The following is a 26,866-nucleotide window of genomic DNA, read 5'->3' as shown; positions in this document are numbered from 1 at the left end:
ACTGAGCCCTCTCATGTTGTAGGCTCCCCTAGCCAGGTAGAAAGACAGGGCGAAAGTTGATAAATGGCTCCCATCCTCCAGTGGAAGGTTAATGGGTTCAGGACACAAGTGGAGCAACTGAAAATCATAGCAAACGAATGTCAAGTGTGCATCTGTTTGCAGAAAATGCATTTTAAAGCATCTGATGCCCCTGTGCTACAGGGCTATACAGTCTATCGAGAGGATAACGTGATTGGAGAAAGGACCAAAGGAGGGGTTTCTGTGTCTGTAAAAAAAAAAATGCACACCACTCCTCTGTTTTCCCCATGGCTACTGACCTGCAAGCAGTTGCAGCTGAAATTGAAATTCACATGTCAGAGGATCTACAGAGTGTCAGCAAGTTTCCCTGGCCTCCTTGATCATATCTGTCTCCAATCGAGCACATAGGGGACATCATTGCACAACAACTCCAGTATCATCCACAAACAGCATTAACTGTCCCTATATCTACCAACCAAGTGCAACAGGCATGGAACTCCGGTCTGAAGGTCCAAATGTAGGGATTAATATAGCATTACCATTTTCAAGCACTAGTATAGAGTTTTACAAAAGGAACACCTGGACATCTGTGATTTAGGCCACTACATTGAAAAACAAAATACCCCGGCAGTGTAAAGACTGAGCTCCTGATAAACTGTTGTAAACCTAACGAGACATATAATTTTCCAGCTGTAACCAAATCAAGAAAGAAAAGATAAGAAGTCAACAAATTTAATATCAGTTGTATTTTTGTTAAAGATCACTTATTTCAAAATCAGAAGACCTATTACAAATGTTCCAAAGTAAATGTCGTCAGCCTGCAGGCATTTCCAACTTTCATGGTTGGATTTGTTTCCATGGCTTGTGTACAGCACTGTTAAAGAGGGTGCCTTCTGTGTGAAGTGTATTCTGTTGCAAAAGAAACTGCTGGTAAAGGTGTACATCAAAAATTACAGACATCTGTCAGAACACCATTGTAACTATTAAGAGCTCGTCAACCTGAGAACGGCTTCCATAGTCACAAGTTTCCATAAAAACTGCTTAAGGAAATTTTTATAACAATTCCCAGTACATCTATTTTTCATATAATACAATTGTAGCATATTTAATCTAATGATTAAACCCAAACGAAACCTTTTATATAGTTTGAATAACACCGTCTGCATTCTCTACACTGACATACAGCTCCAATTTCAACACATTAATAACCCGATTCCCATGTCTGGTTGGGAGACAACGACCCTGCGAGAACACTTCCCACTCAACACCTGAGGAATACTTCAATATTCATCTTTACATCCCTTACATTGAGATGTTACACAGTGAACTAAGAGACGAAGTAAATATTCCAGAATTTGAACCAAGAACAACCGCCAACATGAGTAATGTAGAAGTAAATATCCTTGCAGTAGTGAAGCAACTTAAATAACTTAATAAAAACAAGTCTTCTGATCCAGACTGTATACCAATTAGGTTCCTTTCAGAGTATGCTGATGCGCTAGCTACATACTTAACCATCATATACAACCGTTCGCTCGACGAAAGATCCATACCCAAAGACTGGAAAGTTGCACAGGTCACACCAATATTCAAGAAAGGTACTAGGAGTAATCCACTAAATTACAGGCCCATATCATCCGGTGATATGCAGCAGGAGTTTGGAACATATATTATGTTCGAACATTATGAATTACCTCGAAGAAAATGGTCTATTGACACACAGTCAACATGGAGTTAGAAAACATCATTCTTGTGAAACACAACTACCTCTTTACTTCCATGAAGTGTAGAGTGTTGTTGACAAGGGATCTCAAATTGATTATGTATTTCTTGATTTCCAGAAGGCTTTTGACACTGTACCACACAAGCGGCATGTAGTGAAATTGCGTGCTTATGGAATATCGTCTCTGTTATGTGACTGGATTCAAGATTTTCCATCAAAGAGGTCACATTTCATAGTAATTGAGGGAAAGTTATTGAGTAAAACAGAAGTGACTTCTGGTGTTCCCCAAGGTAGTGTTATAGAACCTTTGCTGTTCCTTATATAGAGAGACAATTTGGGAGACAATCTGAGCAGCCGTTTTACGTTGTTTGCAGATGACACTGTTGTTTATCAACTAATAAAGTCATCAGAAGATCAAAACAAATTGCAAAACGATTTAGAAAAGATATCTGAATAGTGCGAAAATTGACAGCTGACCCTAAATAACGAGAAGTGTGAGGTCATCTGCATGAGTGCTAAAAGGGATCCGTTACACTTTAGTTACATGATAAATCAGTCAAATCCAAAGGCCGTAAATTCAGCTAAATACCTAGGAATTACAACTACGAACAACTTAAATTGGAAGGAACACATAGACAATGTTGTGGGGAAGGCTAACCAAAGACTGTGTTTTATTGGCAGGGTACTTAGAAAATGTAACAGATCTACTAAGCAGACTGCCTACACTATGCTTGTCCATCCTCTTCTAGAATACTGCTGAGCGATGTGGGATCCTTACCAGGTAGGATTGATGGTGTACATAAAAAAAGTCCAACGAAGGGCAGCACATTTGGTATTATCGCGAAATATGGGAATATGCGACTGAAATGATACAGGATTTCTCATGAAATTCCAATCACCAACTTTCTCCTCCGAACGAGAAAATATTTTGTTGACACTGGCCTACATAGGAAGAAACCGTCACCATGGCAAAATAAGGGAAGTCAGAGCTCGTACAGAAAGATATAGGTGTTCATTCTTTCTGTGCACAATACAAGATTGGAATAATAGAGAATTAAGACAGTGGTTCAATGAACTCTCTGCCAGGCAGTTAAATATGATTTGCAGATTATCCATGTAGACGTAGATGAACAGAACTTTCTTCGAGACATAAAAATGAACATCTTAAGCTGCAAAACCTTATGACATGCATTTCTTAAGTCAACTTTTCAGATACACTGTCCACTGTTTGCATCTATGGAAGTGATCTCCTAAGTTTGAAAAACATTGTAAAAAGTGAATTCCAGTGATGGAAGAAGAAATGGAAAATGTTGACCAGAGTGACAAGCTGAAGGACGCAATCAAAGCATTAGAAATGTGCTCGGAGACTTTCTTCCCAAACATTCAAACACTGCTTTAGATGTTTACTGTCCTTCCTGTATCAACTTACAGTTGTAAGCAAAGTTTTAGCTGTCTGCGTTGACTGAAAACTTTCTTGTGCTCGACAACGAAAGAAGATGGTCTGAATGGACTGGCACACCTGTCCATTAATCGATATATTAATGTGAACCCTGACAACATAATTGGCACTTTCGCTGGATCCTCATGATTTCTTGACTTTACTCTGTAATCTTCTGTTAGTACCTTAGACATTCCATTACAATGGGTGTTACATTTGTGAGCAAATTTAAAAGATGATGATTGATAAGAATTGTATGAGACAGTAGAACTGCTATTTGTAATTGAGTTTTGATGTGAGAAGTGCATAATTTTGCAAAAATAATGTCTTGTTCTGTGTAGAAAGTTGTGTAACTGGTGTTACTAAAAATGGACTTCTAAAGCCACATCAGGATAAAGAAGTTAAAAAGTACTGTGAGATTTTCAGTCTTGATGATAAAATTCTGAGGTGCAAGTAAAGAACAAACAGATTTACTCTTTATTACAGAGCAAGTAATTTTAATATTAAAAAAAATCTGATGTGTCAGGTGTTATGCAGATTGTAACGGGTGTTACATACATCATTCTTCAGAACGCTTGACTGTTTTTCATTGTACACTGCTAATGAGGATTTTTTACCTTAATGTTATTAATTCAATGCTCTATAAGAAACAAAGGCACCTTTTTCAAGGTTTTGAGAGCAATACAGTTTTATGAAAGATAATTTTCTGAAAAATCAATATTTTTGTCAGATTCATAAAAAATTCTTCCTCCTTTCATTTTAATATTTGGCATAGGTAATTTACTCGTTATATCACGTAATTTTTTCTCTTTTGGTTTAAGTAATGTTTTACTACTTTCACAAGATTGCAAAAACATTATTTTCACATTATTTTCTTTATCCATGGTTTGGCAGACACCAACAATTATATTACTTGCAGTTAGTTGCTCAACTTCCAGATCACAAATACCATCTTTTTTATTTTATTTTTTATTTTTTTTATTCCTGACTGAGATACTTTAGATAACTACAAATGTTTCTAGTTATCGGGCCTGAAGAGATGGTACACCTGTATTTGTGGTATAGAGCACACGATTTTTGAAGAACTTTCTCTTTGTCAACGTATATACTTTTGATGCTGTACCCTCAACATGCTTATTAATGCAAGTGTGGAAATCTTCTGCTAATGAAACAATAATTCTTCTAGATTTCACACTTTACACTGCCACTAATTTCATCTGCAGCTCATTTGCCATGGCTGCTAGCAAAAAAATTCCACACCACTTCAACACCATAATCACATTTCAAGTGGCAAATATTCGACAGAACAAATTTATTTTTGAACTGTCCTGCACACTTGTCACTAAAAATTTTATGATGATTGACCGTAAGCACTTCCCTCTTTACAGCTGTGATGAGTTCATCAAGAAAAGCACATACAGAATACTTATTGTGAGACAGGTCTTACGTACAGTAACATAAAATACTTTTATGTAGCCATAAATCACAAGTGAAGATCGAAATGTTATTATGACCTAAATTAGCACGTTGGATTTCATCTTGTGGCACCACTGAATAATTTTCTGCAAAGTCAACCTGTGACACTGCACATTTTTCAATCATGTCTTCCTTATGTATCTGAAAATATGCAGCTTCACTTTTTGAAAAGTAAACTGCTTAAATTATTATTTTTATGAAGTTCAGTGTAATATTTTCAGGTTATGTAATATTTTACCTGGAAGGGACACACAGATGCCACGTAATTATCAATACAAAATCATTTAACACTAAGTACAAAAAAGAATATTACAGCAAATTACCCAATAATTATTAAATATTTTTATAATTGTGGTTTAATTTCTTAAATACCACATGTTCAGTCTAACTTCCCTAAAATGCATTATCCTGTTATTTTAAATTAGGAATTTATAGAAACTTTTATAATCTTTTTGTAATGAGCATTACGGTCACACCATACTTGTAAACCGATTATAATTGAGTCCTTTATTTCCTTATTCACAGTAACTGTAGTAATATTCTCAACTTTCTGTTGTAATAAAATTAGGGTTGTTATAGCTAATTTGATTGCAAGGCAGACTATATTGTGATGATAAATTTTCTGTTCTATATTTTGTTGAAGCCTGACCAAAAGAAATTTTTATATAAAGTAAGCTACTACATAATATTTATTAAAACAAAGCTTACTTGGAAGGAATCTGAATCTCAAGCTGTTTACACACAGCATTTGCAATTATGTAAGACAGTTTTAAGAAATCACTCATTAGGTCCACTTTAAGTTGGAATGCCTAACTTTCAATTTTTCAAGGTATATGTTTTTCTACTGTGTACTATATGACATTGATATTTCTGTAATACTTCTATAAATTAAATAGTTATCTAGCAGTTTGGCAGAAACTTGATCTATTAACACATTTATGGATCATTTAAGTTGAATGAAAACAGTAAATCAATTCTTCTCTGCCTGTCTGGTCAGTCTAATCAATTAAGAGATTTTCTGAATCTCTGTTTCTATAATAATATAAAAAGTCACTATAGGTAAAATTAGCTTTCTTATTTGAGTGCCCCCCCCCCCCCCTGCAAAATTTGGATACATACTAAGTAGGTGATTCCATAGCAACAGCCCAAAAATTTATAGATACATAATAGCAACCAAAAATCTTTACGAATTGCATGTTACATAAAATGTGCCACTTACAGGTGGATAGTCATGAGATGGTAGAAAGAAAAATATTACAGCATAAGTTCCTCTTAATACTAATACTTTAACTACATGAAATTCTTATCATGTCATTCTAACTATTTCATGTTTAACAGTTCTTTACAAAACATTTTTCAACCTTAGCACTACTGCATAGGCTGGCTGTCTTTGACACTATATGCACCTACACTGTCTGTCTGCAAACAGTTACTCTGCATTTGTACACCAACAAAACAATACAGCCATCTACTGTCATTTTATGATCAACCTATGACAATTCCTTTATGGCTTTAAATGTTCAAGTAACCTGGTAATCAAAGACAAAAGCTAGAATAAAGTAAAATTTACAAAATACGATATATAAATAATGATCAAAACCATTTATAGGCAACTTTATTTCTTCTCACAACTAATTAACAAGGGACTTGGAAAAGTCAGTTACACATGTCATCCCACACTAAGACCATTTCGCGTCAAGGGTGGTACATTGTCAGGGTAGAGTACATGTTCCAAGTATCCTGTTGCGGCATGGATAACAGGTGCACCACAGTGTGGACAGTATGATTCTTGTGGGAAAAACGTCTAAACTGCACAGAGACTCATCATGAAATTCTGACAGTATGTGGACCAAATGCTATGACATGTTCAGCTGTACTGAAATGGCAAAAATTTGACCAAGGCTGCACAGACATAAGTGATGGTGGTTTGCCGCACAGTCCAGATCTTGCAGCATGTGATTTCCATCTTTTTGACAAGCTGAAAGAATATGAATGGCTCCGTAACCAAGGAATGGATTTTTATCACTGAAGAATTGAATAACTGATAGAATTTTCTGTCTGATTCCAAAATCAATTTTCACTCAAAACTGGAGAGTGTGTTGATATGAAACTACCTGGCAGATTGAAACATGGGACCTTTGTGTTTCACATGCAAGTGCTCTACCATTTGATCTACTTGAGCATGAGTCACAGTCCAGCCTGACAATTTTCTGTGAAAAGTTTGAAATGCAGGAGATGAGGTACTGGCAGAAGTAAAGCTGTGAGGATGGGTCACGAGTAATGATTGGGGAGCTCAGTTAGTAAAGCACTTGCCAATGAAGTGAAAGGTCTCAGGTTCAAATCCCAGTCTGGCGCACAGTTTTAACCTGTCAGGAAGTTCTGACTGTTGCTTACAGAAACTTTGTGACTACACTAAAAAACAGCATCATGTATCTGTGTCACTTTAAAGGGTACTGCAGCATTCAATAAAAGTTGCTTGGCCTGCTATAATAACATCTGAATTACCTTTTAAAATGCCCTTACTCATACTTAATGTCTTCACAATTTTCATCATTTCCTATGGTGTGTATACACTATAGTTTTCAGAAGTAATTAATAATAAAAGTTTCTTGGCAGATTAAAACACTGTGCTGGACCAAGAGTCAGACACCGTAAGATAATATTAAAATTAATAATACTGCAAAAGACTTACCCAAATTGACATTTCTGAGGGAACACATATCAATACATCTCGACAACGTAGTCCTGCCTGCCTAGCAGCAAATTTCACCTCAGGCTCAATATAGGCCCCAAATTCAAAACAACGATATGCTGAGCCCTTTAGAGGACTCTCTGGGAACCAATGCCCTTCATATTTGTTCATTAATGCCCTTGCAAGAGCCTCACCAAAAATTTTTACTCGGCCTTGTGGCACAACCTTGTTCATGAAAGATGTGACAAAATTGATTGCAACGTGTACCTCAAAGTACACTGTGCCGCGACCAGTGCTCTCATCCTGCAAGAAAAAGAAAAAACATATATAAATAAAACAGATGGAAACTTCCACATGGAAAAAATATATTAAAACAAAGATTCTAAGACTTACCAAGCGGGAAAGTGCCGGCAGACAGGCACATGAACAAAACACACAAACACACACACAGAATTACGAGCTTTCGCAACTGGCAGTTGCTTCGTCAGGAAGGAAGGAAGGAGAGGGAAAAATGAAAGGATGTGGGTTTTAAGGGAGAGGGTAAGGAGTCATTCCAATCCCGGGAGCGGAAAGACTTCCCTTAGGGAAAAAAAGGACAGGTGTACACTCGCACACACACACACACACACACACACACACACACACACACACACACACACACACACACACACACATATCCATCCGCACATACACTGTGTATGTGCGGATGGATATGTGTATGTGTGTGTGTGTGTGTGTGTGTGTGTGTGTGTGTGTGTGTGTGTGTGTGTGTGTGTGCGAGTGTACACCTGTCCTTTTTTTCCCTAAGGGAAGTCTTTCCGCTCCCGGGATTGGAATGACTCCTTACCCTCTCCCTTAAAACCCACATCCTTTCATTTTTCCCTCTCCTTCCTTCCTTCCTGACGAAGCAACTGCCAGTTGCGAAAGCTCGTAATTCTGTGTGTGTGTTTGTGTGTTTTGTTCATGTGCCTGTCTGCCGGCGCTTTCCCGCTTGGTAAGTCTTAGAATCTTTGTTTTTAATAAAAAACATATATATATATATATATATATATATATATATATATATATTCTATCATTTCAAAGTTAAATAACAAAATACAAAAGAATTGTATTAACATACAGTTACACAATACAGTGCAAAACTTATTCTGCAAAAGTGGGGAGGGCAGCTAAGAGATGTCCCTATTTTAGTGGTAAGTTTTCCAAGTGGTTCATTGTGATAATTCATAATAATAACTTACAAACTCAAATTAACATTGTAAGTACACTTTCTTCAAGGTTTTAACAGCTGACATTGAGTTCTTTAATATCAGACAGAGGGAAACAATGACAGTCACATACAGACATACTCTCAACTTTTCAGAATGTGAGGTGCCTCATGAAGAGTATGGAGGAAAAAAGGCTTTCCGTTTAGAAAGGATTGGATATGAAACTCAAAATGATCCAAAAGCAGAACAGTATGAGATGTAGATCAACATTTGAATGGTAGAAAGGCATAAATAAGTATAGTGTTGTGCATCCTAGATCCACAAACAACAAACATCATCATTTATATCTACAGAGTATGCTGCAACACACACTTAACTGCCGTCGGAAGATTCATCGAACCACTATAACACTATTTCTCTACCACTCCACTCTCTAAGAGTGTGTGCAAAAAAATGAACACTTAAATCAATCCAGGCATGGTCTGATTTTTCATATTTTATTACAATGATCATCTCTTCCTATGGACATGTGCATCACACAATATTTTTCACATTCAGAGGAGAATGTGATCCACATGTTTCTCCCCCCACAGTGATGCCCTCCGGCAGCAGCCACAAGCTGCGTGACTGAAGCCACCAATACCTGGAGCTGTGAGTGAGGGGTCACCAATTCAGTTGGTATCAGAACACAGCAATCACAGTTCCAAACTGTGAGATTTGAACACAAATATGCCAGATGGTCCATCTTACAAGTCAAGATTTGGTAGATGAGTTGTATAAAAAGCATAGGTGAGATCGAGTACCAAGTACTACCACAGGATAATGTTTATAGATACAGCATTTTTTTTCTCTTCTTACTTCATGCAAACAGTCCATGTTATAAGACCTGATTGTTCCTGCAATAAAATTTCCATGAACAAAAAGTAGGCATTCCCTTATACTGTTGACATTAACTTGCTCCTCTCATGATAAAGTGCTGCAGTCTTAAAAGATAGTATACTGCATCTGCTACATTACACAGTGTTACAGTAACACACTGTGAGGGAATTTTAAGGATAAAAGGTAAGATAGGCACACTAGAGAATTATTATGAAAAAACAAAACTCACTAACAACAGTACCGTAACAAATCTGTTTCATTTATCACATTTTTTTACCATCACAAAAATTACACTGAAAAATGCGAATAATGTCTTTTAAATGAAAATATGTGTATCTTATACGTATAGCTGAAAATAATGAATCTGTAATTATTTTTTGTCTACTATGCACCCCTTTCCCAAAAATTCACTTTTAGTGTTTCACCCTTTTTATCACTAACTTTGCATGTTTTCTTAATTTAATTTGTTAATAACTGGATGATTCTATTCACAGTTACCAATGGAAATCTATTACAAACATCACTGCCAAACCAACCTTTCAACTATGTCAGCATTTTAACTGTAATTTTTTTTTTCCAGATGTTTCCTCTGTTGCTGACTGAAGTGTTGCTAGTTGGAAAATTCTAGTGACAATAAGGGTGGAGTGGAGAAGTGATTTTAGGACAAGATCAAATTAAGTTCATTGCATCACCATAAAGTCTCTTCCATGTAAAAATCAGCCAGACTTATTTCATTGCGTCTGTGGTGAACTTACACTGAAGACTCAAGAATGTAGCTCATCACCGTTGGTTAGAAAGACTTAGGAACTGTACCTTGGACATAGAATTGGGGACCATGATAAGTCCTGGACTCTCTCTCTCTCTCTATATATATATATATATGTGTGTGTGCGCGCGCGCGCTGCAATTCATGTTTCAGGAATCTGAGAAATTGGTTACAAGGAAAATGTGGTAGAATGAATTGTGCAGTCCTATGGTTTGGTATGTACTGACAAATCACGTAACAGATTGTCACTTTTGTCTAACAGATGTCGAGGGGTTTTCTTCAAAATACAAACATTGTATTCAGTATTCACACTTCCACTCTGCAATGCAACCAGTTCCTCATTCTGAAGAGCTTCCTATGCCTACAGCTCCAGATAAATATACTGTTGATTCAAAGGAAGATGTCTCCAATGCCCCAAACCATCAAGATCTTGACTTTTAACCATCTACATCTACGACATGTTCACATCACATCATGAAATCACACAGGCACAGCTTAACAATCATGTATGGAGGACTTACTACTCTCTCAAACAGAATCAGAATTACTGTATTCTAGGCTTCAAGGTTAGAATCTGTAAAATAAAGGTGCAAAAATTTGCTCTTTTAGAAGACAGAAAACCCATTTTGTGGGGAAAGAAGACATCACATAATCCAACAAATGGGTACTTGTTTATTGACTCATCCAAATGCAGTCTCCAAGCAGTGCTCCTCCACATAGACAATGTTTGTCCACCCCTTACTAAAGCGTATCCTACAAATACAAAGGAAAATATGCAGTGATGAGTGCTATACTGAAGGTAATTGAGTACAGGACATTCAAATGGCACATCTGTGTATATTTGAAAGTCACTGGGATACTGACAGGCATGCAACATGGATATACTACATTCTGCTGCTTCCTCCGTGAATGGGACAACTGTGACAGAGAAAAAAGAAATCACTACATTTGTAAACAGTGGCCGCAAGGTAAAACTCTGTTTGTGGCACTAGAAACACACAACATGAACCTCTTGTCAATTTGCACATTAAACTCAGTTTAATAAAAATATTTGTAAAAATCTTCCTGGCAGATTAAAACTGTGTGCTGGACCAAGACTCGAACTCTGGACCTTTGCCTTTCGCAGGCTGTGAGGATGAATTGTGAGTCGTGCTTGGGTAGCTCAGTTGGTAGAGCACTTGCCCGTGAAAGGCAAAGTTCCCAAGTTCACGTCTCAGTCCGGCACACAGTTTTAATCTGCCAGGAAGTTTCATATCAGCGCACACTCTGCTGCAGAGTAAAAATCTCATTCTAGAAATATTTGTAAAAGCTCTGGATACAGAATGAATGGCTTTCTTGCATTCCTTCTGGATGTTGTAATCAAGTTTTGAAGAGTTCATCCACCCTCTACTTCAGAATGGCAAAGCCAGACCACACTAGAGTGCTACGACATCTGCAACAAACTGACACCTTGGGTTCACAGCCATCAATCATCCTCCATACAGTCCCTATTTGGCCCCATCTGATTTTCAACTGTTTCTCAAACTTAAAGAACACATTTGAGGACTTGCTTTGCTAATGATGAAATGGTCCAAGCAGAGGTGAGGTTCTGACTCTGTCAACAAAGTAAAACATGACATCAACAAACTGGCCTCTCATTGGGAGAAGCATGTTCTTCACCAGGGTGACTATGTTGAGAAATAAATATGTAGACACGAAGACTAAAGTTGTAGAATGCAAGTAACATTTCTTTAATTTAAAAATCTTTATGAGTTAAAAAAAAAAATTACTTTTCAGCATGCACTTGTAACAGTTTCAAAGGAACCATCCTAGCAGTTGTCTCGTGTGACTTGAGCAAGCCATGGAAACCTTAAGTCTGTATCGTCGGACAGATATCTGAATTCCCTTCTCCACAATCAGAGTTCAGTGTATTGGCACTATGGAACCTACCTCGATAACAGCTTGTATACTGTATGGTGTGTGGCATGGATAAAGGGCAATATTTATAGTGTGTGGCAGGAGGAAAGGAAAATATTGCAGAAGGTGATAGAAATTGTCATTTGAAGCTACATGTTCATATAAACATATGTTATATTTTGAATGGTTTCAGACATGAATGCTGGTAACTGTTTAATATAATTATGGGAAGCTAAGGTTTGCTCATTTTCATGACTTATTGTTTGTCTGACAGGTCACAAACTTACATCTCATACTGTATTTTCAGCAGTGCACAATAAGTTTACAACTGTCCTCAGCCAATTTCAAATAACCCACAACAGTGTTTCATAAGCTCCACCATCAATTTCAACATATTCTTGTAGTCTCAAGAGAGTATCTTGAGTTGCCTGTCTTAGTGCATCTTTATATTCATAAGAGCAATAGTATTCATGATGTAACCCAACAATTCATATTGCATGTAAGCATTCATTTGTACATTTCATCTAAACCACAAACAGCGTTGGGCCAAGAGATCTCACTGGCTAGATAATGATATTACTTCAGTCAGATGGGAAAAAAGTGTGGTACAGGTGTTTCCTCTTAGGAATAGTAGATTCAGGAGTGGCTACAACAAGTTGAAAATAATTCCATTCCATGTGGACAAAGGAAGGTACTCTAGCCTCTATAAATCATCATTAGCATTTAGCAGCGGAGAAGTCCTAAATGTGCAGCAATGTCTTTAATGTGTGCATGTTGCACATATTGTAAGTGAAAAGGATACAATCTTTTGTAGATAGTACATAAAGTAAATGCAAAATTTCTGTAGGTAATGTCTGCTATGCATGAGTTCCTGGAATACCACCTCAGATTTCCTGGTTTATGTATTCCGGGAATAAATGTAAACACAACTAGACAAGTGCTATGTTTTTAATTAAGTTTGATGTCATTCTCAAAAAAGTGTCATGGGCCAAATTCTTAGCTTCCCTGACAATCAATGAAGTTTTGTACTACTTTCATATGTTTCCATTTCACTACTGAATCACTGACAATTGAACACATCCCAATACTGACTGTAATTTTGTGGAATGAGTGAGCATATAGGTGGGATACAGTATTCATACCACATCCAGCTACACTCATCTCTCATGTACCATAACACATCAATTTTAACTGCCACATCTAACGAAAATTTCTACCATATGTACAGTTTGTTCCTAGGGAGCACTTGACAGTTAACTGCTAGGTAGGTCATCTTATAATGCCACAATGAAAGGGAAAATAGGGCCTCTACACCTAAGAAATTAAATTAGTGATAACTACTCAAACTTCTCAAGAGTTTTCTAACAAAATGAGTAGTACTACAATTACAGAAATAAAGTAAATGACACATACACACTGACCTCCATAGTGTTTGACACACACTGATCCCTGGATCACTTTAAGCAACCAAAGAAGAACGAGAAAGCTTTCCTCTGTAAACTATGGTTCATTTTGAATGCATTAATACAGTAAGATCAAACTCAGCTACAAAACTCTTTCACGTAGCATTTTTTAAACTTCAATGGTCACTGAAACTGGTTCGAAGTATGTGCTCACAGCTTTGTGCAAAGTCAACAAAGATTCTTAGTATTAGATTTTAAAGGAAAAGTGTCAGGTAACACCATACACTTTTCATGTTTTTACATAGGACAAAAAAAGTAAAATGGTTGAAAGCTTAAATTTGTTTTGGCAATATAAGGAAGTACTTGCTTAGAAATCCACTTATTTCTTAATCTTTAATTTCATTCATGGTACAAAGAGAATAAAATTAGACATCTACACTCCTGGAAATGGAAAAAAGAACACATTGACACCGGTGTGTCAGACCCACCATACTTGCTCCGGACACTGCGAGAGGGCTGTACAAGCAATGATCACACGCACGGCACAGCGGACACACCAGGAACCGCGGTGTTGGCCGTCGAATGGGGCTAGCTACGCAGCATTTGTGCACCGCCGCCGTCAGTGTCAGCCAGTTTGCCGTGCCATACGGAGCTCCATCGCAGTCTTTAACACTGGTAGCATGCCGCGACAGCGTGGACGTGAACCGTATGTGCAGTTGACGGACTTTGAGCGAGGGCGTATAGTGGGCATGCGGGAGGCCGGGTGGACGTACCGCCGAATTGCTCAACACGTGGTGCGTGAGGTCTCCACAGTACATCGATGTTGTCGCCAGTGGTCGGCGGAAGGTGCACGTGCCCGTCGACCTGGGACCGGACCGCAGCGACGCACGGATGCACCCCAAGACCGTAGGATCCTACGCAGTGCCGTAGGGGACCGCACCGCCACTTCCCAGCAAATTAGGGACACTGTTGCTCCTGGGGTATCGGCGAGGACCATTCGCAACCGTCTCCATGAAGCTGGGCTACAGTCCCGCACACCGTTAGGCCGTCTTCCGCTCACGCCCCAACATCGTGCAGCTCGCCTCCAGTGGTGTCGCGACAGGCGTGAATGGAGGGACGAATGGAGACGTGTCGTCTTCAGCGATGAGAGTCGCTTCTGCCTTGGTGCCAATGATGGTCGTATGCGTGTTTGGCGCCGTGCAGGTGAGCGCCACAATCAGGACTGCATACGACCGAGGCACACAGGGCCAACACCCGGCATCATGGTGTGGGGAGCGATCTCCTACACTGGCCGTACACCTCTGGTGATCGTCGAGGGGACACTGAATAGTGCACGGTACATCCAAACCGTCATCGAACCCATCGTTCTACCATTCCTAGACCGGCAAGGGAACTTGCTGTTCCAACAGGACAATGCACGTCCGCATGTATCCCGTGCCACCCAACGTGCTCTAGAAGGTGTAAGTCAACTACCCTGGCCAGCAAGATCTCCTGATCTGTCCCCCATTGAGCATGTTTGGGACTGGATGAAGCGTCGTCTCACGCGGTCTGCACGTCCAGCACGAACGCTGGTCCAACTGAGGCGCCAGGTGGAAATGGCATGGCAAGCCGTTCCACAGGACTACATCCAGCATTTCTACGATTGTCTCCATGGGAGAATAGCAGCCTGCATTGCTGCGAAAGGTGGATATACACTGTACTAGTGCCGACATTGTGCATGCTCTGTTGCTTGTGTCTATGTGCCTGTGGTTCTGTCAGTGTGATCATGTGATGTATCTGACCCCAGGAATGTGTCAATGAAGTTTCCCCTTCCTGGGACAATGAATTCACGGTGTTCTTATTTCAATTTCCAGGAGTGTATATATACACGGTGTTACAAAAAGGTATGGCCAAACTTTCAGGAAACATTCCTCACACACAAATAAAGAAAAGATGTTATGTGGGCGTGTGTCAGGAAACACTTAATTTCCATGTTAGAGCTCATTTTAGTTTCATCAATATGTACTGTACTTCCTCGATTCACCGCCAGTTGGTTCAATTGAAGGAAGGTAATGTTGACTTCGGTGCTTGTGTTGACATGCGACTCATTGCTCTACAGTACTAGCATCAGCACATCAGTACGTACCATCAACAGGTTAGTGTTCATCGCGAACGTGGTTTTGCAGTCAGTGCAATGTTTACAAATGCGGAGTTGGCAGATGCCCATTTGATGTACGGATTAGCACGGGGCAATAGCCGTGGCGCGATAAGTTTGTATCGAGACAGATTTCCAGAACGAAGGTGTCCTGACAGGAAGACGTTCGAAGCAATTGATCGGCGTCTTAGGGAGCACGGAACATTCCAGCCTATGACTCGTGACTGGGGAAGTCCTAGAACGACGAGGACACCTGCAATCAATGAGGCAATTCTTTGTGCAGTTGACGATAACCCTAATGCTGCTGTACAAGGTAACGTTGACCGTGTCACTGTATGGAGAGTGCTATGGGAGAACCAGTTGTTTCCATACCATGTACAGCGTGTGCAGGCACTATCAGCAGCTGATTGGCCTCCACGGGTACACTTCTATGAATGGTTCATCCAACAATGTGTCAATCCTCATTTCAGTGCAAATGTTCTCTTTACGGATGAGGCTTCATTCTAACGTGATCAAATTGTAAATTTTCAGAATCAACATGTGTGGGCTGATGAAAATCCACACGCAATTGTGCAATCACATCATCAACACAGATTTTCTGTGAACGTTTGGGCAGGCATTGTTGGTGATGTCTTGATTGGGCCCCATGTTCTTCCACCTACGCTCAATGGAGCACGTTATCATGATTTCATATGGGATACTCTACATGTGCTGCTAGAACATGTGCCTTTACAAGTATGACACAACATGCACGATGGAATTCCTGCACATTTCATTCAAAGTGTTCGTACGCTTCTCAACAACAGATTTGGTGACCGATGGATTGGTAGAGGCGGACCAATTCCATGGCCTCCAAGCTCTCCTGACCTCAACCCTCTTGACTTTCATTTATGGGGGCATTTGAAAGCTCTTTTCTACGCTACCCCAGTACGAAATGTAGAGACTTTTCATGCTCGTATTGTGGATGGTTGTGATACAATATGCCATTCTCCAGGGCTGCATCAGCGCATCAGGGATTCCATGCGACAGAGGGTGGACCCATGTATCCTCAATAACAGAGGACATTTTGAACATTTCCTGTAACAAAGTGCTTGAAGTCACGCTGGTACGTTCTGTTGCCGTGTGTTTCCGTTCCATGATTAATGTGATTTGAAGAGAAGTAATAAAATGAGCTCTAACATGGAAAGTAAGCGCTTCCGGACACATGTCCACATAACATATTTTCTTTCTTTGTGTGTGAGGAATGTTTTCTGAAAGTTTGGCCATACCTTGTTGTGTGTACACACACACTCCGTAAGTCACCTTATGGCGTACAATAGTGGAGACTTCTTGTACCATTCTCTCTTCTCCCCCTCCCCCCATGTTCCAAGAATGAGTGTCAATCAACTGCTGTATTAGCTAAAATTTCAGATTTTCTCATTGCGGTCATTTTGTGAGACGTTATGCTGAGGAAAGCAATATCTTGCCCAACTCTCCCCAATAGCATTTCAATAGCAGAACTCTTGTATTACCTGCCACTGGTGTTGGTTGAACATCTTTGTACTGCTCTCACACTGACTACCTTCTAGGTAGTCAGTAGTGTAAAGGTATAGTAGTGGATTTCTTTATTGCTCTGGATCTCACGGATGAACAGAGCAAGCAGAGTTTCACATAATCTCAGTTAGTAGGATCCCTTGTGATGTTTATAGACAAAATTTTTATTCACCAAAAACCACCATAATTTCAGTACCAAAATTCTACAACAGATTGGCATTAACGATATATGCCTGTAAGTATGTGCATCTGTCCTGCAACCCTTCTTGAAAATGGTTGCTATGGACCCTTCATTGCTTCAGCAAACTACAATAAACTACTGCTAGAAGGCGAGCAAGGTCTTTTGCATAATTTCATTCTACTCCCTGATCATGTACCTCAATATGTGTCATTTTGGAGGAGGAGGAGGAGATTAGTGTTTAACGTCCCGTCGACAATGAGGTCATTAGAGATGGAGCACAAGCTCGGGTGAGAGAAGGATGGGGAAGGAAAACAGCCGTGCCCTTTCAAAGGAACCATCCCGCCATTTGCCTGAAGCGATTTAGGGAAATCACGGAAAACCTAAATCAGAATGGCTGGAGACGGGATTGAACCGTCGTCCTCCCGAATGCGAGTCCAGTGTGCTAACCACTGCGCCATCTCGCTCGGTGTGCGTCATTTTGGCATTTTATAGTATTCCTTTCAGCATGGGTCAACTTTTAGACAAACTCTTAAGATATTAACAGGAAGTTAATCATGTTACTGGAGTGGGAAGCTTCTGATATATCAGAGACAATAAAGGAAATACCATGAGTTTTATTCAAGACTGAAGCTGGTTTCGGTAAATTTAGATTTTCATACTGCATGAACTCTGCAAATTTCAAGTAAAATAGCACACCTTCATAAAAAATAAGACCATAAATTTCAGCATCCACCAGTATGATTCTTTCTTTAAATCAACTAGTCATTAACACAGTACTGTAACCCACTCTGTAATTTTAGTAGGAATATATACAATGTGCTGATATCATAATGTATGTGTGTTTTCAATCCAGGTGACAAACAGTGTTCTACAATAGTGCTGAGACCCAAATTCTTGAGAATCTCAGTCCATTCCACACACAGAGTTGGAGACAAACATATCACACAAGGACAACGTATAGAATAACTGAGTTCATGAATAGTTGATGATGGGGACTGGGGGCACGAGGTAGCTAACAGAGTACCAACTGTGAAAAAAATGTAACAGCAGGTAAAAAAGTATCATGCCAAGACTGATCTTTTTTTTTTTGTAAGTCTCAGATGACAATGATGCTGGCTGATGTGGAGAATCAATGTTTTAAGTCTCCAGTGTCACCCATTACTTGCATGGGTGGGTGGGGTGGGGTGGGGGAGGGGGGGGGGTGGCAGTACACTTTATGAGCATTCTCTATGTACACTGAACACGTACATTTGTTGAGAATTTGAAGCTACTTTCATTTCATCTACTGCATTAGCAAATGCAGCAGTTAATGAGTGACAATGTGAGATTAATAAATGTGTCAAGGGTGGGAAACTACCACGCATTTATAATAAATTTCAAAAGATAATTTTTGTACTATGTAAATTTTTTTACACCTGTATTTTTGTTGAAAATAATACACAAAATGATGACTGCTAGTGTTGTATCTGCCCAGAAGTTGTTTCCTCTGTACACCAAGTGGGCAGCTGCCCTGCCAGGACATGGGTAAACAGCTTTCATAAAAAAAGAGGTATTTCCCTTGCATGGCTTGGGCTGTTTACCACAAAGTTACACTTTATCTCAACAGGGTCAGACGGTGCCAACCTTACTGATAGGCAGTGTGTATGTAGCAGTAGAGAGCACTATCAGCAGGGCACTATTTTGTTACTGAGTGAGGTGGCACAGTGGTTAGCGTACTGGACTCGCATTCGGGAGGAAGACAGTTCAAACGCAAGTCAAGTCCGGCCATCTTCATTTAAGTTTTCCATGAATTCCCTAAATCACTTCAGACAAATGCCAGGATGGTTCTATTGAAAGGGCAAGACCAATTTCATCCCCGTCCTTCCCTCCTCAGATGTGACCAATGACCTCGCTGTTTGATCTCCTCCGCCAAATCAATTAACCAACTATTTTGCTATGGCAGATCATGTGCCCTCACACAGCCACGCTGATATCCATCAACTCCAGATTATTTAGGTCACTGCCAGACCATGCAAAATCAGTTACGCCCAATGCCTCAAGTCAGTAGTACCAGCAATTCCGTCTGGCCATGTCTGCAGTTCAGTGTCAGCACTACATGTTGGCAGTGCCAGCAGTTTCATCTCAGTGCTCAAGGTCAGCAGCCCCAGTCCAGTTCATCCTAGTCTTCACCTGCATCATTTCAGCCATCCTATGCTGGCAGTAAGGGCCCAGTAACATCCCAGGTCTTCATGCTGCTGCTTACTATGAGTCAAGGGTTTGTCCTGTAAGCACATCACACACAAAATGACAGGAGAGAGATTTATGTTCTATGTAGTCGTGTGGATATTCACCAAACGACCATTGTTTTTTTTCTTTCTTTTTTTAAATAAAGTCATTCTTTTAAAGTGTCTTCAATCACTCCTCAGAATGAGTGTACATTAATGGTGACAAGGAAAAGGTTTTAGCACAGTATTACAGTGCTTTAGTGTCTACAGGACTACTGTTGTTATTTTCTCCTGCTCTTGTACGCCATACATTATTGGCAATTAGAGTGTCCATGTGTGTTAATGTATGCTGTTGTTGCTTCCTCACCTGTCACCAATTACACTTCAATGGTGACAAGGTAAAAGAGCATTTTGATGTTGTTGTCTCTCACAGGACTCATGTTTCTGCATTTTTTTCAGTGTGGTTTTAGAGTTTTTCTGTGTACTGGTTTGTTTGCCAAAACTGGTTTTGTTTTCATGCTGCTCATTGTGTGGTTGTTAGTTTTGCTGGGGCGGTGTTTTCCTGCTTGTTCCCCCTAGTACTGTTGTGGCCATCCATGTAGCCACTCTTGTTGTTGTTACTGGCCCAGCCATCAGATTCACCATTCACACTGGCACTGCTGTTCCTGTTGTGTTCTGGCAAGCCCTGTGTTGTGCCTTCTTGGAAGTTTCACTGCAGGCCCCACCACACCAGGCCCTTCACTGTCACCACATGCAATGGAGTCCAGTCACTGTTGGCACAGTGGTTGGACACTGGACTCGCATTTGGAAGGACGACAGTTCAATCCCGCGCCCGGCTATCCTGATTTAGGTTTTCCGTGATTTCCCTAATTCGCTCCAGGCAAATGCCAGGATGGTTCCTTTCATAGGGCACGGCCGACTTCCTTCCCCATCCTTCCCTAATCCGATGAGACCGATGACCTCACTGTCTGCTGTCCTTCCCCAAAACAACCAACCAACCAGTCACTGTTCCCAAGAAAACAAGCACACTGGTCCATGTGGGGGATCATTTCTTGTGTTAATTAGTGGTTTGCTTCTGTATTTTCATGTGCCTGGTGCTGAGCTTTTCTGAAGTTTCAGTATTATTCTTGTGTATCAAAAGTCACGACTCCTGCGCCCCATGCTCAGCAGTCTTGTTAGTTGTGTCTTGCATTCTTATTCAGTGAATATATATTTTCCAATATTCTTATGTATGCATGGTTCTGTAATTTTATTTTTCTGTTCAATTCCTGGGCAAAGATTTTTCTTTTGCTGACTATACTGTTGGTCGTTTCAGTTACCTGGACAGATAGTACTGGAAGTGAGTTGCCTCCCCCTAAGAGTGCAACTCCCAGGTGGCAGTACCATCTCTTTTTAAGGGGGGAGGGATGTTGAATCCCCCTCGCAGTAGTTTACTCAGCAAACCAGTAAGGTCATGCAGGCATCCACCCAGATAGGAGAATGCGGGCAAACGGCTTTTATCAAAACAGAGATGTTTTCCTTGTGTGGCCTGGGCTGTTTCTCAAACTTACATGGTGCCTCCACAACATCTACATGCACCAGCGTCACCGACAGGCAGCGAGGCCTGTCATTGCAGAGTGTGTTGTCGGCAGGTCACTATTTTGCTACACCAGATAACATGCCCTTGCAGCGCCACGCGGATATTCATCCGCTCCTGACTATTTAGGTCACCGACAAACTGTGTGAGGTCAGTTATGCTCTATGCCTGAAGTTAGCAGCACCAGCAGTTCCACCCGGTCACATCAACAGTTCAGTCCCTGTGCTACAAGTTGGCAGTATCAGTAGTTTCATCTCAGTGCTCTGTAGTGACAGACCTGGTCCAGTTCATTCTGGTCTTCACCAGCAGCACATCAAACATCGTATCTACATCTACATCTAGACAGACACACTGCAAGCCACCAGCCACTGTATAATGTGTAGTGAAGGGTAATCTGTACCAGTACTAGTCATTTCCTTTCCTATTCCACTAGTAAATAGAGTAAGGGAAAAACGACTATCTACATGCCTCCATATGAGCCCCAGTTTCTCGTATTTTATCTTTGTAGCCCTTATGTGCAGTATATTGTGGCGGTCAAAGAATCATGTGGTACTCGGCTTCAAAAGCCAGTCCTTTAAATTTTTCCAATAATGTTTCTCGAAAAGAACATCTCCTTCCCTCCAGGGGTTCCCATTTGAGTTCACAAAGCATCGCCGTAACCTACTGGTTACAAATCTAGCGGCCCACTTCTGAATTGCTTTGATGTATTCCTTCACTCCAATCTGGTATGCATCCCAAACACTGTAGCAGTTCTCAGGAATAGGTCGCACCAGCATCTTATATGCGGTCTCCTTTACAGATTAACCACACTTTCCTACAATTCTCCCAATAACCCAAAGTTCACCATTCGCCTTCCTTGCCACAGTTCTTATGTGCTCATTCCACTTCATATCAGTTTGGAATGATACGCCCAGTTATTATACGACCTGACTTTGTCAAGCAGGACACTAATAATACTGTATCTGACCTTACAGGTTTGTTCTTCCCACCCATCCACATTAACTTACATTTTTCCACATTCAGTGTTAGCTGCCATTCATCACATCAACTAGAAATTTTGTCTAAGTTGTCTTGTATCTTCCAACAATCACTCAACTTCGACATCTTACTGTACACTACAGCATTATCAGCAAACAATCGCAGATTGCTGCCCACCCTATCTAACAAATAATTCACGTATATGGAGAACAGCAGTCCTATCACACTTCCCTAGAGCATTCCTGATGATAACCTTGTCAAGGACAACATACTGGGTTCTATCACTTGTGAAGTCTTCGAGGCACACACGTATCTGTGAACTTATTCCATATGCTCATACCTTCATTAACAGCCACCAATGGGGCACTGCATCAAGTGCTTTCTGCAAAGCTAGAAATGTGGAATCTGCCTGTTGCTCTTCGTCCATAGTTCACAGTATAATATGTGAGGAAAGGGCAAGCTGAGTTTCGCACAAGAAATGCTTTCTAAAACCATGTCATCTAGTGGACGTGAACTTCTCAGCCTCAAGAAAGTTTAATATATTCGAACTGAGGTGATATTCAAGGATTTTGCCACAAATTGAGGTTAGGGATATTGGTTTATAGTTTTGGGGGTCTGTTCTTTTACCCTTTACCTTGTTGGATAGGGTGGGCAGCAATCTGCGATTGTTTGCTAATAATGCTGTAGTGTACAGTAAGATGTCGAAGTTGAGTGATTGTTGGAAGATACAAGACAACTGGTGTTAGTTACACTTTTTTCCACTTGAGACTCTGTGCTGGATGAAAGATTCATGCAGGCTAGGTAAGGGTCCAATGCCATAAAGTACTGGATTCCATAGAGACTTGGTGATCTATTTTCTTTCAAATCTTTCAGTTGTTTCTCTATGAAAGTAATGCTTATTACTATGTCGTCCATATGGGAATCAGTCTGATGATCAAATGATGGTATGTTTGCATGATTCTCCTGAGTGAATGATTTCTTACATGTGAAATTTAAAACTTTGGCTTCAGTTTTGTTGTCATTAACTGTCACACCAGATTGGTCAACAAGAGACCCATTCTTCATGAACTGTGCACTACTGGCTCAGTAATGTCCCTTGTCTTCATGCTGCCACCTACTACAACTCAAGGGTTCATCATGTAGGCACACCACAGACAATGTCATAGGAGAGATATTTCTGTTGCATGTAGGCACTATAACTTAGTATTGGTTTTGTTAATAAAGTTAGACTTTTAATGTGTCTTCGATCACTCCTCAGAATTAGCATATATTAATAATGATTACTGTTTACCACATATTGATTTACTTTCGCATGAGGAAACAGGAATAGCAAATGGTTTTGGTAATAGAATGTCTTGCCTTTTATATAACCTTTCAAAATATGTATGGCATCACTGGGAAAGTGTCAACTATAAGTATGCTTATATGAAAGAGAAACACAGTTGAATCATAAACCAAACATCAAAGATCTGTTCCTGCAATGAAGTATATAAACAATGCTGTTAGTCTTTCTTCAGTGAAAAATCATTCATCATGTTCAAGTCATTTCAAAAAAGAAAAGTTTGAGCATACTAACAGATGCAAAAAAAAAAAAAAAAAAAAAAGGTTCCTAAAATTTCAGTTTTTATCAAGCTCATCTTATGACTAAAACTAAAATTTAGGGGTACATTCCCTTACCAATAAAAGTCCACTCTCACAATTTGAAGATGGGGGGGGGGGGGGGGGGGGGGTAGATTAACCAAGTTGACTTTCGTGCGTAGTGACTGATAGGAAACACTTACAGTGATATGACCAGTGTAATAGTAACAATTTTAACAGTAAGAATGACATGCAACAGTAGCTCAACCTAGTTTCCCCCTTTAGTGTTGAAATTTTATATATATCTAATCTGGTGTATAGGGTGATCTACAGGTATGGATATGGTGTCTGTTCCTTCTAACATTACCTGCAGCTGTCTAGAACGAAATTAGAATTACTTTAATACCATCAGCTGCTGATGGGCATTGATATATATCAACGGGGACAGATGAAAATGTGTGCCCCGACTGGGACTCGAACCCAGGATCTCCTGCTTACATGACAGACACACTATCCATATGAGCCAACGAGGGCACAGAGGATAGTGCAACTGCAGGTACTATCTCGCGCACGCCTCCCATGAGACCCACATTCTCACCTTTTATGTCCACACACTACATTCGCAGTGTCCCATTCTTACCAAGTCCAAGACATTCTTACCAAGTCCCGTAAGTGTTCGGGGAATGTGTGTGCATTTGCACAGGAGGAGGAGATCGTGGCCAGTATTGCCAGAACTACACTCCTGGAAATGGAAAAAAGAACACATTGACACCGGTGTGTCAGACCCACCATACTTGCTCCGGACACTGCGAGAGGGCTGTACAACCAATGATCACACGCACGGCACAGCGGACACACCAGGAACCGCGGTGTTGGCCGTAGAATGGCGCTAGCTGCGCAGCATTTGTGCATCGACGCCGTCAGTGTCAGCCAGTTTGCCGTGGCATACGGAGCTCCATTACAGTCTTTAACACTGGTAGCATGCCGCGACAGCGTGGACGTGAACCGTATGTGCAGCTGACGGACTTTGAGCGAGGGCGTATAGTGGGCATGCGGGAGGCCGGGTGGACGTACCACTCAACACGTGGGGCGTGAGGTCTCCACAGTACATCGATGTTGTCGCCAGTGGTCGGCGGAAGGTGCACGTGCCCGTCGACCTGGGACCGGACTGCAGCGACGCACGGATACACCCCAAGACCGTAGGATCTACGCAGTGCCATAGGGGACCGCACCGCCACTTCCCAGCAAATTAGGGACACTGTTGCTCCTGGGGTATCGGCGAGGACCATTCGCAACCGTCTCCATGAAGCTAGGCTACGGTCCCGCACACCGTTAGGCCGTCTTCCGCTCACGCCCCAACATCGTGCAGCCCGCCTCCAGTGGTGCCGCGACAGGCGTGAATGGAGGGACGAATGGAGACGTGTCGTCTTCAGCGATGAGAGTCGCTTCTGTCTTGGTGCCAATGATGGTCGTATGCGTGTTTGGCGCCGTGCAGGTGAGCGCCACAATCAGGACTGCATACGACCGAGGCACACAGGGCCAACACCCGGCATCATGGTGTGGGGAGCGATCTCCTACACTGGCCGTACACCTCTGGTGATCGTCGAGGGGACACTGAATAGTGCACGGTACATCCAAACCGTCATCGAACCCATCGTTCTACCATTCCTAGACCGGCAAGGGAACTTGCTGTTCCAACAGGACAATGCACGTCCGCATGTATCCCGTGCCACCCAACGTGCTCTAGAAGGTGTAAGTCAACTACCCTGGCCAGCAAGAACTCCGGATCTGTCCCCCATTGAGCATGTTTGGGACTGGATGAAGCGTCGTCTCACGCGGTCTGCACGTCCAGCACGAGCGCTGGTCCAACTGAGGCGCCAGGTGGAAATGGCATGGCAAGCCGTTCCACAGGACTACATCCAGCATCTCTACGATCGTCTCCATGGGAGAATAGCAGCCTGCATTGCTGCGAAAGGTGGATATACACTGTACTAGTGCCGACATTGTGCATGCTCTGTTGCCTGTGTCTATGTGCCTGTGGTTCTGTCGGTGTGATCGTGTGATGTATCTGACCCCAGGAATGTGTCAATAAAGTTTCCCCTTCCTGGGACAATGAATTCACGGTGTTCTTATTTCAATTTCCAGGAGTGTATATACCTATAACGGATATGATGTCAGTACTTTCGGACATGTCTGAACATTGGTGTCTTTCATTTGAGCATTGAGCATAGCTTTGTTCCTTCTTGAGTTATGTCACCTTTTTCACATACAAAGGCAAATGCTGTTGATAATAAATAAAGTATATCATAGATGTGCTCGATGTGTTGTGCAGCACATTATGAAGTGGCTGTTATCAGCTTCACCCATTCTTCATGAACTTTAACCAACAGATGTACCACAATCTGAGCACAAACATCAATAATGCACTCCCTGAAGTGTGCAAGGTTTTGGATCTTCAATGCACAGACAACTGCCTTCTCACATCCTCGTAGATAGATGTCTAATGGACTTAAATGTGGCGAACGTGGCAACCAGTCTATCAGTTTTCTACAAGGTATGCATACTTGGATAACAGCTACACCATAATAAGATGGAGCACCATCAAGCTGAAAGAAGGATAAAAACTTCCTATCTACAGACAGCATTGATGGCAGCACACCAACGATAGCATGTCTCTTTCTAGTAACTGCAGATAATGGGCTAATGTTCATGTGCACTGAATGAAGACTGGACCAGTGATTTGAGAACAACATAATCCACATCATACAAGCACTTTTGATGTGTCAGCCACATTGGTTAATCCATGCAGTGAGAGCTGCCATCTCAGCAGCATCTGTAATTCTACTTGTTTATTTTTCCATTCACAGAGAAACAATGAGATTTTTAAAAGAAGAATGTCATGGTGGTCAGAAAGAATAAATTAAACACAGTCAGTAGTGGCACATTTGTTGTTGTTAGAAATAGTTTATCTTGCAGTGATACTGAATTAGATAGTTCCTGTGAGTTTGGAGGTAACTTCAATCTACTCCAATCTACTCTTGTTGTGTTGACAAAAATGTATGTTTAAAGTTGCTCATAGGTATAAAACACTGTCCACAATTGTACTAAATGCTTTCTCCAAAAACTATTATGAGCAATTTGTTTGTGAGCCCACACAAAGTGTAAATAGTTGTGAAAACATAC

The 26,866-nt window shown here is 40.9% G+C and overlaps 1 protein-coding gene across 6 annotated transcripts in view; it reads right to left on the bottom strand.

Annotated features, from left to right (window-relative positions):
• Positions 1-26,866, bottom strand: part of LOC126297733 (uncharacterized protein DDB_G0271670-like) — a 177,219-nt gene that overhangs the window by 37,190 nt on the left and 113,163 nt on the right. For all 6 annotated transcript variants that reach the window (XR_007552571.1, XM_049988876.1, XM_049988877.1 and 3 more), the window contains one exon: positions 7,348-7,650. Coding sequence is in view for 5 of the 6 variants with exons in the window: in XM_049988876.1 (XP_049844833.1) it covers positions 7,348-7,650 (303 nt within the window). In the remaining variant the exon portion in view is untranslated. The remainder of the gene's footprint in view (positions 1-7,347; positions 7,651-26,866) is intronic.

This window comes from Schistocerca gregaria, chromosome X (assembly GCF_023897955.1).
Source record: "Schistocerca gregaria isolate iqSchGreg1 chromosome X, iqSchGreg1.2, whole genome shotgun sequence".
NCBI classification, from domain to species: Eukaryota; Metazoa; Arthropoda; class Insecta; order Orthoptera; family Acrididae; genus Schistocerca; species Schistocerca gregaria.
The sequence above is the reverse complement of the archived record's forward strand: the minus strand, read 5'-3'. Positions and strand labels throughout refer to the sequence as shown.